Here is a 20,931-nt window from a genome sequence, read left to right as displayed (position 1 = left end):
CACCATACACAAAAATAAACTCAAAATGGATCAAAGACTTGAAGATATGTCCTGAAACCATAAAACTCCTGGAAGATAATATAGGTAGTATACTCTTTGACATGGAACTTAAAACGATCTTTTCAAATACCATGTCTTCTCAAAGTAAACAAAAGAAAAAATAAACAAGCGGGACTTCATCGGATCAAAGAGCTTCTTCAAGGCAAAAGAAACGAGGATCAAAACAAAAAGACTACCCACCAACTGGGGGAAAATATTTGCAAATCATGTATCCAATAAGGGGTTAATCTCCATAACATATAAGGAGCTCACACAACTGAACAACAAAGAAACAAACAGCCCAATCAAAAAATGGGCAGAGGATATGAACAGACATTTTTCCAAAGAAGATAGACAGATGGCCAATAAACACATGAAATGATGTTCAACATAACTAATCATCAGGGAAATGCAAATCAAAATTACACTAAGATACCACTTACACCTGTCAAATTGGCTACAATCATTAAGACTAAAAATAACAAAGGTTGGAGAGGATGCAGAGAAAAGGGAACCCTCATACACTGCTGGTGGGAATGCAAACTGCTGCAGCCACTATGGAAAATAGTACAGAGATTCCTCAAAAAACTAAGAATAGGAACTACCATATGACCCAGGTATCCTGCTACTGGGTATCTACCCAAACAACTTGAAATCAACAATCCAAAGTAACACATGCACCCCATGTTCATTGCAGCACTGTTTACAATAGCCAAGACATGGAAGCAATCCAACTGCCCATCAACTGAAGATTGGAAAAAGAAGATGTGCTATATGTACACAATGGAATACTACTCAGCCATAAGAAAACAAAAAATCATCCCATTTGCAACAACATGGATGGACCTAGAGGGAATTATGCTGAGCGAAATAAGCCAGAGTGAGAAAGACAAACACCAGATGATTTCACTCATATGTGGAATAGAAACAAACACATGGACAAAGGAAACAGCTCAGTGGTTACCAAGGGAAGGGGAGTCGGGGGTGGGCACAGGGGGTGAAGGAGAGCACTTATGTGGTGACAGACAAGAAATAATGTACAACTGAAATTTCACAATGATGTAAACTACTGTGAACTCAAATTAAAAAAAAGGGTGAGTGACCATTTGTTAAAATCAAGTTACTAATTGATACCTTCTACTTTCTATTTGGTATTAACATTAAATTTTAAAAGACTTTCTTATCCTCTTGTGTGGCTCGTCTTTTTTTTTTAATCCCTCATTTCCTACTAGGAATCCCATAGTAAGAACAATGATTTCCTTTTTATTTTTCTCACATAAAAAACTCCGTATTTGGGTCTTCTTAAAGAAAGCAGATTCAGATGGAGTGGCCATTATCACACTGCAATTCACTGGTCTAGGTAATTCCTACCAAATCAGTTCTGGCAATCTGAAATTTATTACACACACATCTGTGTGACTGATTCTTAGCACTTTTGATTTCTCAAAGCTTAAGTCTAGTAAGAATCTTTTAGGCTTAAGCTGACTCAAGGATGTTCTATTGTGGATGCCACAGGAAAACTTCCTTTGTCCCAAACTCTGTTTACACAGCTCCTAGGTAAAGAATCAACCACTGTGGGCCATGAGTAGAGTGGGAAGCCATTTTCCCATAAATTTATCTCACAATAATAGGCAAGTTATTGCCTTAACACTGGGGCCAACTAACTAGAAGAATCGGTTTCTTGAAATAGGTTGTCCTCATCAGGATTTAAACTGAGAGAATGCACTCGAACAACTCAGCAATGCCTGGAAGGTCTAAAAGATTTCAGGACTGAAGAACAAGTCACTTCCATCAGGGACTTATTTATTTACCAAGAATATTTAGGCTGTAAATAAAGACCAAAGACTTGTCAAAAAAAAAAAGATTATAAAGCAATTTTGAAATATGGCATTAAGATGGAAAATGAGGCTTGTTACAGGAAGACAAGGCTATGTCCAGTCAATAGACATGCTACTATACACTATTTTAAACCACTGCAAATAGCAAACTAGAACTGACTCCAGAAGACAACGTCAGTACTCACTTTTTAATCTCTCGGAGCAGCATTCTGATAAGGATGGTCTGAAGTGGCTCAACCATCAATTTCCTCCACATATCCAAAGCTAGCTGCCAGGAAAAATAAAAATCATCAAGGCTGAATTACTTAGGATTTGTTTTTAACATTTGTTGAAGACTTTCAAAAAGAAACACCCATCAAAAGAAGTGTTTATAACCAATACTTCAAAATTCAAATGAAAACTGAATATACATAAGGAAAGTAAATTTCTAATTAAAAATGACAATGACCATCATATCAGACTTGTACAAAGACCAGAATTAAGGTTTTATCATTAATTAAAAGTCTTACAGAAATAATTATTTCGATAAAATCAATTATAGACACCAAGCTTACAATAGAAACAAAGGAGTTATGTTAAATAAAATAATATGATTTGGCTGTCAGCTGATGTTTTTAAATTATAAAACCTCTCATACAAACATAAAAGGAGAAGTCAATTTAAAGAATAATAAAATAAAACACCCCTGTATTCACCACCCAGTTTGAGAAATACCTCACCATTACAATTGCCCCAAATGTCCTCCTTCTTTCCCCTCAAAACTTATCTCTATCCTGAATTCTTTTTTTTTAAAGATTTTTATTTTTTCTTTTTCTCCCCAAAGTCCCCCAGTACATAGTTGTGTATTTTTAGTTGTGGGTCCTTCCAGTTGTGGCATGTGGGATGCCGCCTCAGCACGGTTTGATGAGCGGTGCCACGTCCGCATCCAGGATTCAAACCAGTGAAACTCTGGGCCGCTGAAGCAGAGTGCGCAAACTTAACCACTCGGCCATGGGGCCGGACCCCTCTATCCTGAATTTTGTGTTAAATCTTTCCCTTGCTTATAATTCTACCAAACGTGTAAATAGTCCCCATATAATATCTTTGAAGTTCCTTGATAACAAAATCACAGTGTATACTCCTCTATGAATGATTTGTAAATTTTCACTTGGTTGTTGAAATCTATCCAAACTGAAAGATACGGCTATAGCTCCATCGCTGACGTTGCTATAGAGAACCCTATTGTATGAATACACTATGATTTATTTTTCCTTTCTAAGGCTGACAACATGTTTGAGACTCCAGTTTTTTGCTGCTGAGATAAATGCTGCTGTTCTTGTATTTATCTTCTGGTGAACATAAGCGAGATTCCCTGATACATACCTATGAGTGGAGACACTGGGCTATAGGGTTAGGCACACATGCAACTTTGCTAAAAAAAAGCCAAACACAGCCCAAGGTTTATGGGTTCAGATCCTGGGTGCAGACCTACACACTGCTCATCAAAAACCATGCTGCGGTGGCATCCCACATAAAAAATAGAGGAAGATCAGCACAGATCCTAGCTCAGGGCCAATCTTCCTCACCAAAAAATTTAAAAATAAAAAAATAAAGACAAATGGTTTTCCAATTTATACTCGTACAAGCAACAGATGAGAGTTCCCCTTAGTCAACATCCTTGACAAGAACTGGTCTCGTCAGGCTTTAGTCAAGCATTGCCAAACTACTGGATGTAAAATGGTATTTTCTTGTGATTTTAACTGGCATTTTCTTGAGTGAGGCTGGCATCTTTTTATGTTTATTGTGCATCTCAGTTTTTTTTCCATGAAATGCCCATTCGTCTCTTTTGTCCATTTTTCCATTAATGTTTGTCTTGTTCTTAATGAAATCTAGGAGTCCTTCAAATATTGTAGAAATTAATCCCTTAACAGTTTTACATATTGCAGGTTGTCATAATTTGTGACTTGACTCGGAGTTTCTTTACGGTGATTTTTTAGTAAAAATGTATTATATTTTAATGTTCTCGAATGTATCAATCTTCTCCTTTGTCATTTGTATTTTGTGTCTTTTAAGAACTGCTTCCCTACGCTAAGGTCACAGGGCTACATGTGCTTCTGTACCGCCTCCCAGAAATTGTCAAGTTTTGCCTTTCATACTTAAGCCTTGAAAGTCCCATATATTCTTCCTATACAGGGTACAAGTTACTCCAGGATCAGAAACTGATTGCTCCTCTGCTGCCAACTGAACTGCATTCACACAGCATAAGTCTGTTTTCAGCCTCTCTATTCTGTTTCCCTGGCGTAACTTTATTCTGACCCACTGGTAATTCCACTTCAAATAAGTAAAAGCATCTGTCTTCCCACAAGGAACAGCCTGCAAGTTTTGCCTTCTTTTTTTTCTTTTAAAATAGCATGAATACGGAAAAAAAGAAGGTAATACATAAAAACACAGGTGACGTGGTGGGAGCTGCGGTGGGAGGGCAAACTGGTAAAGCCTTTCGAAAGGCAAGTTAGCAGGGCTATTAAATTCAGGATGTGCTTTGACCCAGAAGATCCACTCCAGGTACCCACTCTATAAAAATTTCTGCTTATCTGCAAAGAAATATACACCTAAATGTCACTACCTGAGTGTAAGATTTCTGTCTACTTTATCATGACTGTATCCTAGCATACAGAACAGCGCCTGGCAGACAGAGGGCTTCAAAATACATTTAATAAAGGAAAAACGATGTTCACTGAGTACTGTCTGTAATAACAAAAACTGAAAACTAAGGGCAATAGTTTAATAGATTATTAACAAATTATTGTTATATCCCTAGTACAGAATATAAAGCTCTCACAAAAAGTAAACTTATGTGAAAAGAACTCCTAGACACGTTCACAAAAAAAAAATGCAAGAAATACAAGTTGCAGGACTTTATGTATGGTATGATACCATTAATGCTTTAAAAATGATGTGTGTATGCGTATTTATATGCAAATGCAGCTAAAATTCAGGAAAGATATAAACCAAACTGTTTACAGTGATCTCCTCTGCAAGAGGAGTGGGCCTGATGGTGTTGGTGATAAGGGATGATTATTAAGTAAAACATTCACTTATAATCCTACTAACTAAAGCAACTATTGTTAAGACTCTGGTATTTCCCACTGATCTGTTCCTTTATATCCTTTTACCCATACAGGTTTTTTCCTATTAAACGTATAACATTGTGCCTAAGTTTTTTCACAAACCATTTTCCCCTTTGTTAAAGTTTCTATGAACTATTTTCTACTATTAATTTACCCTTTTGCCTAACTTTGTAACAAAATCATACTGTACATATTCTCCTATGTACGATCTTTATTGTTGGATATTGGAAATTTAGATTGTTCGCCCATTTGTCACCCTAAATAACAATGATTGCAAAGAATATTTTCAAGCATTTTAACTACTTTTCCATATTTATTATTTTCACAGTACAGATTACTAAACATGGGATTACCTGATCAACAGGCATTGAACATTTTAAAGTTTAATGAAGACACAAATTTCTTTCTAAAAGGATTATTCTGATTTAAATTTCTACTAATGCTGCATCCTAGCTGTTTATTTCCTTCCTTAACACTCAGCACAATCTAACAGTAACTTCTTGACTTACTCAGCACCTGCTTCCGCAAGAGGACATGGACTGTCTGTCTGTTCACCACTGTATCTTCAATGTGTGGCTACTCGATAAATACGTGTTACATGAATAAGCAAACAGTACTCTATAGTATTTCTTTCTCCATCAGTATATGCATTATACATTATAATTTTCCACATTTAAATTTGCAGTATATCTCAAGAATTTGTGTGAATTATTTGAACTACACACTTCATTGTTTTACTCTGAACTTCTTTAATTACATTTTAAAGTTAAAATAAATTTGCTATATCCATAAATTAGTATTTCTCTCTTTTAGGCTCTCCTAAGTCCATGCCCTTTGCACTTTTTAACTAGAGTCTCAACATTTTCTAAATACTTTTTATGAGCTTTTGCACATAGCAGAACTATTTAATTATTAAAATAATATTCATCACATCTTTTCTGTTCTCATCTATGTGAAGATTCTTAGGAAATCATTACAGTATTTTATTTATCTAACTTTTAGGATGTTTTAAATCTTGACAAATTTAAGATGGTCAACTCAGTGTCCTTAAAAAAAGAACTGTGAATCAAATTACCTCCACGTACGAAAGCATTCTTACGTTTGCCCGTCATTAAAGAACGCCCTACCTCTCCTATTTCCATCAGTGGCTCATTCATATCCACACCGCCGTAGCCATACTGAAGGTCAGCTTCTGTCAACTTATTCTTTTTAATGAACTGGGTGTTGAGATACCTGAAAAACAAATGTGATATCATGGGACACTATGTCAAAATCAGCAGGAAAACAAATGACTTGCGACTTTAGAACAATTGTAGGGTTATAAATCAACTACAGAATAGTTCAGTATTACATTCAAAAGAAACTAATTATGTAGAAATTAGAAATATAGTAAAACAGATCAGAGTTATCTTTTATCAACTCTTTCTGCAAGGCTCTAAGAGAGAGAGTAAGACCTCTAGAGCAGCAAAAACCTCATTATCCCAGTCTCAAATGAAAAGCCTCGAGGATTTTGCTCTAAAAATCCCAATACTCTCATAGCTCAACAGCTCCTATCCAAGGTCAGACCTTCTACAATCTGATTTGTTCATTCCCAGATTTTTCTTGGTAAGTCAAGATATGTTCACTTTGCAAATAATTAAACAAAAAATGGTTAAAAGAGCAAAGTCAAGTCAGTTCTTTAACTTATATTTTACCACCAGGAAAAGATGTAAAATAAAGATTTTCATTTTTAAACAACAAAAAGAGATCACAATCAGGAGGTGAGAAAAGAGATAGACATTACAGACAGTAACATGTATGGGCAAAACTAACATCTCAAATCACTTTGTCTACCAGAGGAAAACAGTTTTGTAAAGAAAACGTTTCAACATATTCTAAGACTAATAACTGTGACGGACTCTAAGAGTTACTGAGATGAATATAGAGTTCTAAAATTAAATAAAATGTGTAGAAAGGGCCTGTAATATTCAAGTACTCACCTCTCACCATTCCAGATTTCACTATAATCCCTTTAATGCTCACCACCTAAAACTACCCATTTGAAAGGCTCTGTCAATGTGTAAACAGCTATTGATAATACAAGTATTTAGGCAACAACCACAAAATCTCTACATTAAAACACATACTTTCTTATGTTCACTGCATCAAATGAAAGGTCCACTTAACATTTACAGACAAAGTGAAGGCAAAAATAACAAAATTTCAACTTCATAACTCTACCGACAATTACAGGGGATGAATAAAAATATAATTCCTGGATTTAACTTCAAAGTGGCATAGCCACAACCATTTACACAAGTTCACCTCCACGTTCACTAACTTCAAGCCTCAAGACTCCAAGGCTTACAACCTTGGTGCTCCATTTGACATTTTAGTCTCCTCTGCCTACAGGCTACAAAGTCCTATTGTTTTCCTTCAAATGGCACTTAACCTTTCCTTTCATTCTCACTGTAACCACATCATTTCATGCTGGGTTTCCAACCAGCCTTCCAGCTGAGGAAATGGGAACAGAATGGAGAGACAGAAGTGAAAGCTGGAGAGGGAATGAAGAGAATCTGAATAGAATCTATTTCACCTGCAATACATCTGGGAGAGAGCCTGAAATTTCATTAGAGAGACTTTAATCTCTGGCCTCTGTCATTCAGGTCTCAGCTCAAACACACCTCTCTCAGGCCTGACGTCAACTGACCCCAGCGCAAACTAACCTTAACTTCCTACATCCAAGAAGGAACTGTCTAATACACAACTATTTTATTTTCTCCCCAGTACTTGCTACTATGAGAAACAATCCTATTCTTTGGTTTATTTGGTTTGTATGTTGTCTCCTATCTAGAACATAAGGTTTACAAAGCAAGGACATTGTCTCGTAGACAGCATCCAGAACAGTGGTGGGCAAATATGAAATCCTCAAAAGACACTTCTTCGATGAATTACTGAATAAATAAAAGGATCACATTCCAGATAGCAGGGATAGCAAAAGCTAATATTAGAATACAAACTTGGGAAAAGCATCCTGGAGGCAAATCATAAAAGCCATGAATGCCAAGAAATAAAAGTAATTACTAACATTTATGGAGCTCATATCACATGTCAGACATAGCCCTAAGCATTTTAAATGGCTGAATACTAAAAGGTAGACAGATGTGGTACTATTATGATCCTCATTTGACATGTAGGAAAATTGCAGCTTAGACAGCTTAAAGAACTTGCCAAAGGTCAATCTGCTGGTAAGTGGCAGAGCTGGCAGAGAAACTCAGGAGTTCTCCCACTCTCATTCGACAAGCATTGACTGAGTGTGCACTTTATGCAGGTACTATGCAAGGCAGTGGGACAGAAAGATGAAAACTAAAGTGTGGTCTCTGCTCACACAGAGCTTACACATCTGGCAGAATATACAAACACAAATAAACGTAGTATTTCAACAATGACATGTGCTCCCTATGTAGAGGCAACTTAATTTTCATATCTTTACCACTTATATGGGTCTCCTACATGGGTCCTTTGCTCTAAATCAGTTCCTTTTTCGGTCAGTGGCATCATGGCCCTCCCAGGAATCCCACCTGAAACACTAGAATCATTTACCTCATCCTTCCATTTTACTTCCTTTAATCAGGTGGTCTTCACGTCCACCTAAACTATTCACCACCTCCTCCCATTACTTCCAGTACCATTTATTTCCTCTCTGCCTGGATCATGTGCAACACTCTCATGAGTGGTTTCTATTTCCTGTTTCTGATATCTCCAATTCATCTAAAAATTCTGCTTTCGGATGTCACTTTCCTATTCAGAATCCTACACTAGCTCCTTTATACCCAGAGAGTAAGTGTAAACTTCTTCGCATAGTGGTGTGTTAACTCTGAAGAAGAAGCTGCTAAATCTGCAGAGGTCTGGATGCCCTAATCCATTCCAAAGATCTGTATCCGTATTCCTGGGCCAGACAAGGTTTTAGTGGAGCTTTATTTACCTGTACCTGGTAGGACAAGTCACTATTCCCTTTCCCTCAGGGAATAAAATTTAAACAAACTTACATTAACTGTATCTCTTTCCAGATTTCTACTCGATAGTTTAAGCTTGATAAACAAGCTTTTAAAATAATTTAAAGATATAATTTAAACTGTAAACAGTGAAATTTTTCATTTTGATATGGATATCATTCTTAATTTCTAAGTCACTGTAGTATTTTACAATCAAATTTATTGATCCCATGGCGTAGAGGCTAAGTAGCACTCTGTTTTGGTGGCCCAGGATTCGCAGGTTTGGATCTCGGGCACACATGTAGCACTGCTTGTCAAGCCACATGCTGTGGTGGCATGCCACATATAATAGAGGACGATTGGCACAGATGTTAGCTCAGCAACAAACTTCCTCAAGCAAAAAAAAAAAAAGAGGAAGATTGGCAACATATGTTAGCTTAGAGCCAAGGTTCCCCACAAAAAATAAATAAAATTTAAAAAAGACATGTTCTAGGTAACCATAAAAGAAAATAGCTTCCAATAACTTAAAACAGTTTATTCTGTACCACACGGGCAATACCTGATTATTCTGCTCAGGCAGAATGCAGTAGTACAAGTTCTTATAATTTATTCTATCAACAAAGTGGTTAACAGTATCCTTTGCTTTTTTGGAGTATTAGCAGTAACACAATCAATAATAGTATTTGACAAGAACTCATAGCCTAAGGTAATTTGTTTTCCTGGTTTTTTCCCCTTTTTATTGGGGTAACATTGGCTTAGAACGTTATATAGAGTTCAGGTGTACATCATTATAATTCGGCTTCCGTATCGACTACATTGTGTTCACCACCAAAAGTCTAGTTGCCATCTGTTAACATACAAATGATCCCCATGCCCTTTTTGCCCTCCCCCCGCTCTCCTTCCCCTCTGGTAAGCACCAATCTGTTCTCTGTATCTATGTGTTTGTCTGTTGTTTTTTTAATCTTCCATACCTGTGAAATCATACAGTATCTGTCTTTCTCCGTCTGACTTATTTCACTTAGCATACCTTCAAGGCCCATGCAAGTTGTTGAAAATCGCAAGACTTCATCTTTTTTTTCTGGCTGAGTAGTATTCCATTGTATACATATATACCACATCTTCTTTATCCATTCATCCATTGATGGGCACTTGGGTTGCTTCCACGTCTTGACTATTGTAAACAATGCTGCAGTGAACACAGGGATGTATAGATCTTTTCAAATTAGTGTTTTCATTTTCTTTGGATAAGTACCCAGAAGTGGAATAGCTGGATCATATGGTAGTTTGTCAAAGAGGATACTGCCTATGTTTTCTTCTAGGAGATTTATGGTTTCAGGTTTTATATTCAAGTCCTTAATCCATTCTGAGTTAACTTTTGTATGTGGTGTAAGGTAACGATCTCCTTTCATTCTTCCGCATGTGGCTGTCCAGTTTTCCTAGCACCATTTATTGAAGAGACTTTCCTTTCTCCATCGTATGTTCTTGACTCCTTTGTCAAAAGTTAGCTGTCCATAGACGTGTGGGCTTATTTCTGGGTTCTTGATTCTATCCGTTTGATCTGCGTGTGTGCTTTTGTGCCAGTACCATGCTGTTTTCCTTATTATGGCTTTGATTTCAACTTTTAAATTAGGGAGTGTTATATACCTCCAGCTTTGTTTTTTTCTCAGGATTGCTTTGGCTATTTGGGGTCTTTTGTTGTTCCATACAAATTTAGGATTCTTTGTTCTATATCTGTGAAAAATGTCATTCAGATTTTGATAGGGATTGCATTGAATCTGTAGATTGCTTCAGGAAATGTGGGCATTTTAACTATGTTAATTCTTCTAATCCATGAGCAAGGAGTATCTTTCCATTTCTTTGTCTCTTGTTGATTTCTTTCAACAATTCCTTATAGTTTTCAGAATACAGTTCTTTCATCTGCTTGGCTAGATTTATTCCTAGGCATTTTATTCTTTTTGTTGCAATTGTAAATGGGATTGTTTTCTTGATTTCTCTTTCTGCTAGCTCACTGTTAGTGTATAGAAATGTAACTGATTTTTGTATATTGATTTCATATCCTGCAATGTTACTGTATTCATTTATTATTTCTGAAAGTTTTTTGGTAGATTCTCAGGGTTTTCTACATAGAATCACGTCATCCACAAATAGTAACAGTTTTACTTTATCTTTTCCAATTTGGGTGCCTTTTATTTCTTTTTCTTGCCTAATTTCTCTGGATAGGACTTCCAATACTATGTTGAATAAGAGTGACAAGAGTGGGCATCCCTGTCTTGTTCCTGTTCTTAGAGGGACAGCTTTGAGCTCTTCACCATTGAGCATGATGTTAGCTGTGGGTTTGTCATATACGGCCTTTATTATATTCAGATACTTTCCTTCTATACCCATTTTATTGAGAGTTTTTATCATAAATGGATGTTGAATCTTATCAAACACATCTATTGGGAAAATATGAATTTTATTCTTCATTTTGAATCATCCTTACATCCCTGGAATAAATCCCACTTGACTGTGGTGTATGATTCCTTTAATGTATTGTTGTAGTTTGTTCATATTTTGTTGAGGATTTTCACATCTATGTTCATCAGTGATATTGTCCTGTAATGTTCTTTTTTGTGTTGTCTTTGTCTGCTTTTGGTATCAGGGTAATGTTGGCCTCATAAAATGAGTTAAGAAGCTTCCCCTCCTCTTCAATATTCTGGAAGAGTTTGGGAAGGATAAGTATTAAGTCTTCTTTGACTCTTTGAGAGAATTCACCAGAGAAGCCCTCTGGTCCTGGACTTTTGTTTTTTGGGAGGTTTTTGATTACTGTTTCAATCTCCTTACTAGTGATCGGTCTAATTAGATTCTCTATTTCTTCTTGATTCAGTTTTGGAAGGTTGTATGATTCTCAGAATTTATCCATTTGTTATAGGTTATCCAGTTTGTTAGCATATAGCTTTGCACAGTAGTCTCATAATCCTTTCTATTTCTGTGGTATTTGTTCTAACTTCTCCACTTCCGTTTCTGCTTTTGAACTTCTCCCCTTTTTTCTTAGTGAGTCTAGATAAAAGTCTGTCAATTTTATTTACCTTTTCAAAGAACCAGCTTTTAGTTTCATTGATCTTTCCTGTTGTCTTTTTTAGTCTCTCATTTATTTCTGCTCTGATTTTTATTATTTCCTTCCTTCTACCGACTTTGAGCTTCACTTGCTCTTCTTTTTCCATGATGATGACATCACTCTCAGCATAAGGTAACCCTGAAGCTTCTAAGAAATCAGGCATTTCAATCTATTTTAGAAAATTTCATTACATGAACTGTTCTCATGCTAAAACCTACTAGATTTCAAGAGTTGTTAGTTCTCAAGTTAATCCCTTGAGTACTCCACTCCAAGGACCAGCAGAGTCGAAACAGATGTTTAGACTGGGAAAGGCGGGGGAGAAGTGTCATTATTTTTCTTTACAATTAAAATCCTTAAGTCACCCATGCTAATGCATGTCCATCTTATAAATCAGAGTTAAGAAGAGGCTGGAAATTACTTTATTAGAAAAATATTGAAGAACACCTTTAAAACCAAAATGACTTTTTCCTTTATATTTCTTCACATAGATTTCCTTATAGACTATGCTAACAACATGAGCTGGTCTAGATGACCTGACTACCCAGCAAGTGAAGACTATTAAGCAGTTTTCATCTAATTACTGACAACTATATCCTCTATGAAAAGGATCTCACCACCCGTTCTATCAATATAATTAAATAAATAACGATCAGTCACATGATACTAACACCCCTGAGGTCAAACAAAACACTCTGTAGGTGACTCCCATGAGCCATCAGTTCTCAGTCTGCTACAGACAGTGGAAAGTTACTAAATGATTTTAGACAGTGACCAGATTTGAGCTTTAGAAAAGATAATATGAGAGGTTTCCTAAATAGAATAAATTAGAAATCAAAGGCTGAGAGACTGGTTACAGGGCCTTTGTTATAATAGTTCAGGTGAGAAATCATAAAAAACTTGAACTATAATAGCAAAGCAAAGGAAATAATGAATTTAAGAGATATTTGGAGGATTCGACCAATAGGGATCAGGTAGAGAGAATAACCCTAAGTGATGCATAACTGAGACTTCTGGCAGGGATGTCTGGGTATACCAGTGTGGGCGTAAAAGATAACAAGGTCAGTTCTGAACATCTGCAGTAGCATGATGTACCCATGAAACATCCTGGAGTATAGGCAGGTAAGTGAAAATACTCCTCTGAAGCTCAGACCACCTGGGATAAACATATATTTTGGTGGTTATCAATATATAGGTTGTAGCTAAAACCAGGGGTAATTGAGATCATCCTAGAAAGAACATGGAGTGTAAGAAAAGGGATGAGAATAGAATCTACATAAGTGACTAAAAGACTCTGTCTAGAATGAAACCAAGGTAGAATGAAGAAATTAAATAGATTTAATCAGACTGATCTGGGTTTAAATTCTGCCCTTGTGATTTAACTGAGTGACACTGAGCAAAGTCATTTAATTTCTCTGACCCTTAGTTTCCTCAGCTATAAAAATGGAGATACCAACTACCTCATATGGTTTTGTACATACACACACACGAGCATATATCATATATATTGCAACATTTAATAAAAGCTTATTAATATACTAATTTAATAGTATTAATTTAAATAGTACCAAATTAATCTATTTCGGTAAAGAGATACAGAAGAACCAAGAGAATTATATCCTAGAAAACTAAGAAAGAATAGAAAAACAACTTAAATCTCTACTGAAATGTCTCAGCTGAGAGGGTTCCCACTGCAGGGCACACAGTCTAAACACTCTCTCTTGTCGTCCACGGACCAAGGGCCCAAGCTCCTCAGCAATGGCAAAGGCATGCAGACACTCTCACTCCTATCCTTCATATTCCCCCCTCTCTCCCCAAGAGTTTAGGGAATTCTTAGAGTTCTATTTACGACTATCTCACTTTGCTGGATGAGGAAAAAAACCATCAACTGTAGGATGTTTAGGGTATGGTTTTATAAAAGCCCAAGCCACAGTAAACCTTGTGCTTGTCAGCAATTGCTGGTTTCTGGTTTTATTACATGCTCCTCTTCTAAGAAGAAATAAAAGGTCATTTAGAAGGAAGCTCCAGTTTCTACCATAGGCTACTCACAGTGAGTAAACTCCAGTGCTGTTATGAACCTAAGGGAACATGAACCAGTGAAGCAAAGAAGGACAAAGATGCCAAGAGAACCAAGCCTTGGTCTCCACCGGGTATTCCTGCAACACACGGTGTGACTGTGCAGACAATGCTCTGAGACCCAGCTCCACTCCTGACTCTCCCCAATGAGAAAAGGAGGCGAGGGTCCACACGTGGGCCCAGCCACAATGCACAGGGCAAAACTGTCACTGCATCCACCACAGCCCACACCCCTTCAAGAGCAGACACCCTAGGTCCCAGGGTGAAAGGCCCAGGTGCTGATGTCACTATTCCTTCTTTATCTACTATTCTTCGATAAACAGGTGTCTGCCTTATGTACCTACATGCTTATTTCCATTGTGTACATGGATGGGTTACAGAGGATCAGCCCAGAGTGCCACGGGAACACATAGGAGTGGCAGTTACCACAAAAGATCTAAGCAGGAGACTGGGTAGAAGAGGGCAGAGGGAAGTTCAGAGAGGAGAATGTGGGAAAACACACCAAAATTAGTCACTCAGAGAAAAGAAGAAAAGCAATCCACCAGACAGAACAGCGTGAGGAAAGGCAGGAAGCTGCGAAATACCGTGGGGCATTACCACACTGGTGGAAATTCAATGTGCTTAGAGGAGAAGGTAGGAGAACTTCCAGAGGAAACTGCCCAGTCCTTTGGCTAACAGTGCTTCCATGAAACATGAAACACTGAATCCTAGAGCAAATAAGAGCACACTCCAAGGGGACGTGGGAGTAGATTTACTCGGCCAAGCTTCACCCAAACTGACGTTCCTCCTGGATCTCTGCTGAGATTTAACGTGTCCTGTATAAACCCACACAACCTCAAGAAAAAGCTGTGCCATTAAACAGTTTCACTTTTCACAGAATAACTTTCCACACACTGCCTGCTCCCAGATACTCACATGACCCAGATGACAGATCTTTCCCCAGAGCACAAAAAAGTCTACAGAGCAGGAAATGCTTTAGTTCTCTGCATTTCAACAGGTCACAGGTACTTTAAAAAGAAGCTCCTTCAACTATAAACACAGGCAATACTGTTGGACTGTCAGGAGTGGGAAAGCACACTTACCTACACAAGCAGCCCATGCGGTCCGTGAGGGTCAGGAGTGGGAAAACACACTCACCTACACAAGCAGCCCATGCGGTCTGTGAGGGTCAGGAGTGGGAAAGCACACTCACCTACACAAGCAGCCCATGCGGTCCGTGAGGGTCAGGAGTGGGAAAGCACACTCACCTACACAAGCAGCCCATGCGGTCCGTGAGGGTCAGGAGTGGGAAAGCACACTTACCTATACAAGCTGTCCATGTAGTCTGCTCCCTTGCTATACTCCTCCCAGTACCTATGATACATGACAAGTACTTGCTCTTCAGACTCCAGGACTCTCTAGATGAAGAGAAAAAATATTTTTACTTAGAAAGCACTAACCGTTTGCATTTGTAACCTATGAAATTTATCAAAACAATGTTCTAAAATAACATAATTCAAGCATTATAAACTACATTTACAAAGGCATTCTAATTTAACTACCTGTAGTAACAATGGAACAACCAGAAAAACGTGTCTTACATTTGAAAGTCAAGCATCCATACTAGAGAATAAATTGTTTCATTCTCTAAGATAAAAGGACAAATGTAATGGTTTGATGTTGTCTTTGGGCTAGGATATTACATGAGGCTCAGGTTAAAATGGAACAAACTCTATCGCCATGCATCTGTGTTCCCTCAAATCCATCACTTACGATCGGCTCGCTAGTTATATATCATCACTCCACATACTCACTTTTGTGCGTAAACATATTTATGAAAATTGACACCTTTTCCACATTCCCAAAATAGGCTATTTTATATTTACTTAATAGTGACCTATTATTTTTGAAAAATGAAAATTAAACTGAAATCTGAGGTCTAATTTTTACAAAGTTATCTTTAAAGGAAATGTCGTCTAACAGTAAAAATACACTGGAATGATATTCAGATCTCAGGTTCTCTTACCTCTGCCCTTAAGCAAGTTATGACTTTAATTTTCATCTAATTAATTCTCTAATGAAATGCCATGCTTTTAAACTCGGAATTTTTCAATTAAGGCTCAGAACAATAGAAATAATCTGCAAATAGTACTTCTTGGCCTATAATATTGGTAAATAAGTTAAAAATAGCAACTAGTATTAATAATGCCGGGGAAAAGAGCATCCTTACAAACTGCTGCCACTGGTTGGACAGAATATAAATCCGAGAACAATCTGTTACTATATGTCCAAAACAATAAAAAATGTTCACGACCTATGACTCAGTAATTCCCCATCTAGGAATTTATCTTATAAAAAAACTTGGTTACAGGGCCAGCTCCTGTGGCGCAGTGGTTAAGTGCGCACATTCCGCTTTGGCGGCCCGAGGTTTACCGGTTCGGATCCCGGGTACAGACAATGCCACTGCTTAGAAAGCCACGCTGTGGCAGGCATCCCACATATAAAGTAGAGGAAGATGGGCACGGATGTTGGCTCAGGGCCAGTCTTCCTCAGCAAAAAGAGAAGGATTGGCAGCAGTTGACTCAGGGCTAACCTTCCTCAAAGAAAACCAAACAAACTTGGTTACACAAAAATAATTTAGCTATGAGGATGTTCAGAGAACATTGTTTATAATAACAAATTACAGACAGTGCAAATAACCTATATGCCCAGCAATACGGGAATATTTAGACAAATCCTTGGATCTCTATACAATGAAAAATTTTACAATTATTGCCAGGATTACAAAAGTCTATGTAAGGACAAAGAAAGAGACTTACATATTATTAAACACAAAAGCAGATTATAAAGTGCATAATGTGACTCCATTTTATAATAAAAAATGGAAGGCTACACAAGCAAAAATATTCCAAAGACCAAATTACATATATTTTAATATATACCAAAATAGACATATTCATATATATGTATAAAAAATATTAAGAGTCGTTAATTCTGGAGGTACACTATGGATGATGCTGATTTTCTTCTTTTTGTTTATTTCTAAGTTCTAAATTATCTATAATGGTAACACAATATTTCAGTAATTTAAAAAACTCCCTCCCCCAATCAAATCAAATTTTCTTCTCATAGGTGAGACTTTCGATTCTGTTGGCTATATTAACAATTTACCTTGTCATCTACACATCAGCCAACTTCTCTTTTGTCATTGGATCTGAGAGAATATATGGTGTACAATTATATAAGTACTCTAAACTTTCATAAAACTACTTCACAATTTCATTTTAAACCACACAATTATATCAATGTTAACTTCTTGGTTTTAATCATTGTACCACTGTTATGCAAGGCATGAACAGTAAGAAGCTGGGTAAAAAGTAAATGAGAACACTGTATTATTTTTGCAACTTTCCTATAGGTCTAAAATTATTTCAAAATAAAAAGTTAAAAAATCACAAAAGCTATGCTAAAAATATTAAAGTGTAAAATTTATAAATGCTTTACACAGCTGTCAATTATGGTATAATCAAAGCTCACTAGCTCACCAGAGCAGAAGTTCAACTTTAACTTAACAAATTAAACATTTTAAGACCAATTTAAAGTACTTGTGATCCAAACCGCTTTCGTGAGCTGACAAAGGCATATACCAGCTCACTAAAGTGTATCTGCCATGCACGATAAAAGGGAGAGCATTTCCCTCCAGCATTTCAGGGGAAACATCACACGATCGACTGTGCTCTACTTACGGCTTACTACCATTTTACAAAGGATCTATCCATAAGGTGAGTTAAATGAGTTGTCCATGGTCACAGATAATAAAAGGTAGAGGCCAGTGTCTAGCCCAGACAATGACTGATCTCATCCAGTTCCTGACAAGACCGGCAGTCCAAAATAAGGCAGAGTGCTGTCATAGACAAATACTGCAAAATTCATTCACTGTTCACACACAGACCAAGTCTGTGATGTTGCCCTCACAGGTGTGGCATACTAACCAAAATAAGTGGTCACAGGGGCTGTTTCTATCGTGCTTTTTAATTTACCCCTTCCTTGTCTAATTTTAGGTTTTTCTAAGACTTTATACAGGATATGAAGAGGAAGCTAAAAGGTTGAAATAAACGATAGAGATTTACCAAGAAGTGGGAAGCACCAGTACGAGAAATGCTGATTCTACAAGCACCATCCAGAGGACACAGGAGCACATTTTAAAGCTGAACTAACCTTGATCTGAAACGCTGTTCTTCTACTTACTAGTAGTACAATCTTGAGCAGCGAAACTGATCTCCCCTGGAGAACCTAACAACACAGTGCTTGACTCACACATCTTAAATATACATAATTAGAAAAATGCTATTAGGAAACACAACAAATAACCCCAACTGGACATAGGCTGTGCAATGAAAAACAATGGACTAGTCAAACAACTATGCAGCTGCAAATACATTTCCATCACGGACTTATCATTCCTTACCTTGTGCAAATGCCGTACGTGATTTTCCAAAAAAACCTTAGTTTCTGTATAAAGTCTTTCTCCAAGGGGTTCAGGATAGGCCACACATAAAGCATAGATATCTCTAGTTAAACTGTTAAGGTTTTCATATTCACTGGACATATTGCTTTAAAACAAAAGAGATGTAATTCAAGTTTGGTGTTAAAAAATGAAAAATGAGGGGCTGGCCCCGTTGCCTAGTGGTTAAGTTGGGCATGCTCCACTTCGGCAGGCTCCACTTTAGCAGCCCAGGTTTGGTTCCCAAGGGTGAACCTACATCATACATCAGGCACCACGCTGTGGCACCATCCCACATACAAAATAGGAAGATTGGCACAGATGTCAGCTCAGGGTGAATCTTCCTCAGCAAAAAAATAAAAATAAAAATGAAAAATCATTATTTCATTCTTATCAGTTTAGGATTATATAGATACAGATACAAAATAAAGGATAAAATATATTACTATGCTTACTTTAAAAAGCACTATACAATTCATTCGTTTATTTAATCAACAAATACTTACTGAGAATATTTGATGGCACTGTAAGAAAAATGCTTCCTCTCAGAAAGGTTAAAATTCAGAGGGGGATTCTGGGAAATCAAGTTACCCAGAAACCTACAAGATAAGATTTATGTAAGAATGGACATAAGCATAAGAGCAACAAAGGGCTATGGACTATCACAAGAGGCAGACATCTCAAGCAATTCTGAGAAACAAAAGTTACAAAAATCACTCATTTGATACATTTTCCCACATCACAGTATTCATCAGAATATTCTAGGATCTACGTACTGTCCTTCAACATTCATTCTATTAGAAGAATTACAGTATGAATAGTAACATCAATTAATCAATCAAGTTTTGGAACACCAATTCAGTACCTTGCTAGGTATCACAAGTGGTAGAAATGCTGTAGCAGAGAGCTCTTAATCAGGAGTCAGAGGAAATGGGATCTGACTGAGACTGGACATTTACTAGCCCTTGATCTTACTGAAGTCTCTTAACCTCTCTGCACTGCCATTTCCTCACCTCTAAGAGAAGGACAGTAAACCCTCTCCTGACATCTCCACAGAATGCCTGTCAGACTCAAACAAGCTGATGTATGTTAAAGTACTCCATAAAGTGCATCACTGACTAAATGTGGAAGATAAAGCACACAGGAAGCAACCTGAGACCAAGCTAATTAGAGATGCAGACAAAAACTGACAATAAGCTTGATTATCTGGGATGGCGTCAAGTACCTATATTTAACATAAGGATCAGGAAATATTACAAAACGAAAATCTGTGCTTAAAAATACATACAGGTAGGATGCAGGTTCATCTTCCTCTGTATCCCCATAAAATTTCATATCTTCTTCTACAGAACTTTTTATGCAACAGAAATTATTTCTATCTCTGTCATCCTCTCTAGCCTGTTCTTAAACGTCCCTATATTCCCAGCCCACAGGCACAGTTCCTGACACCTAACAGGCACTCATTAAACAGCTGGTCATGGAAGAGAGGCAGGGACTCAATCTCACGTGCCCTGTCTAGTGGCCTAGCATCAGCACTCTGGGAAGAGCAGCAAGCAGCCCTCTCCACATGAGGCCACTGTCTGGGAGACTTGGGTCAGACATTCCCACGTTCCTTCTAAATCCTTTTGTTATTTACTTTCAATTATAATTAGTACTAATAAAATATTTTCATGTATATATGTCTATTTCTTCAATATGCTAGTGTATTAAATATAAACAAAAAATTTTCTTTATAGTTAAAAAACAAACATGGTGAAGCCAAAATATCATCCATATTGTGTAATATTACTGTGCCAGGTTTTTTGTAGGAAAAAACACAATAAAAAACAAACTATTACAATTATTTTAAATCAACTTAGATATAATAAAGAACCTTTATAAACTAGAAGATTATCTAAGTAAAATGGTATATAAGAACTATTTATGAACAATAATATATCAAAATATTAACCTATATTACAAAGAAAGTAGAAATCTGAATATACACCACCTAAGAAAGAAGAATTTAGAAATTTATCTGGACACAAATTCTATAGTGAATTGATAACGGTTTGGTGGAGGGCAGAGGGAGCCTTAAGGCATTAATAGAGAAGAAAGGTGCTTCAAAATAATGGATTATATGAGCTCCTGGATCCCACTTGGAGCCCACCCAGGTTTCAGCTATAAATTCCTTTTAAAAAAGTTCTAGTTCACTACATAATTTAAGTCTCTAAGAGTTTTGTCTGTTTTCCCACAGAGACTTACATTCAATCGCAATTACTCATCACAAATGTACCCTAGCAAAATCAGACATCAGAGGGCAGTCAGGACCGAAGGTAGT

General features: G+C 37.1%; 1 protein-coding gene across 4 annotated transcripts in view; it reads right to left on the bottom strand.

The window, feature by feature from the left end:
• The window catches only part of CUL2 (cullin 2), a 97,931-nt gene that overhangs the window by 46,443 nt on the left and 30,557 nt on the right, over nt 1–20,931 (bottom strand). For 3 of the 4 annotated variants that reach the window (XM_044762013.2, XM_044762012.2, XM_044762014.2), the window contains 4 exons: nt 18,576–18,678; nt 15,431–15,525; nt 6,112–6,217; nt 2,063–2,145 (listed from right to left, as the gene is read on the bottom strand). In XM_044762013.2, the coding sequence (XP_044617948.1) occupies nt 2,063–2,145; nt 6,112–6,217; nt 15,431–15,525; nt 18,576–18,678 (387 nt within the window). The remainder of the gene's footprint in view (nt 1–2,062; nt 2,146–6,111; nt 6,218–15,430; nt 15,526–18,575; nt 18,679–20,931) is intronic. The other variant, XM_070500803.1, reaches the window with a different exon arrangement.

This window comes from Equus asinus, chromosome 29 (assembly GCF_041296235.1).
Source record: "Equus asinus isolate D_3611 breed Donkey chromosome 29, EquAss-T2T_v2, whole genome shotgun sequence".
NCBI classification, from domain to species: domain Eukaryota; kingdom Metazoa; phylum Chordata; class Mammalia; order Perissodactyla; family Equidae; genus Equus; species Equus asinus.
The sequence above is the reverse complement of the archived record's forward strand: the minus strand, read 5'-3'. Positions and strand labels throughout refer to the sequence as shown.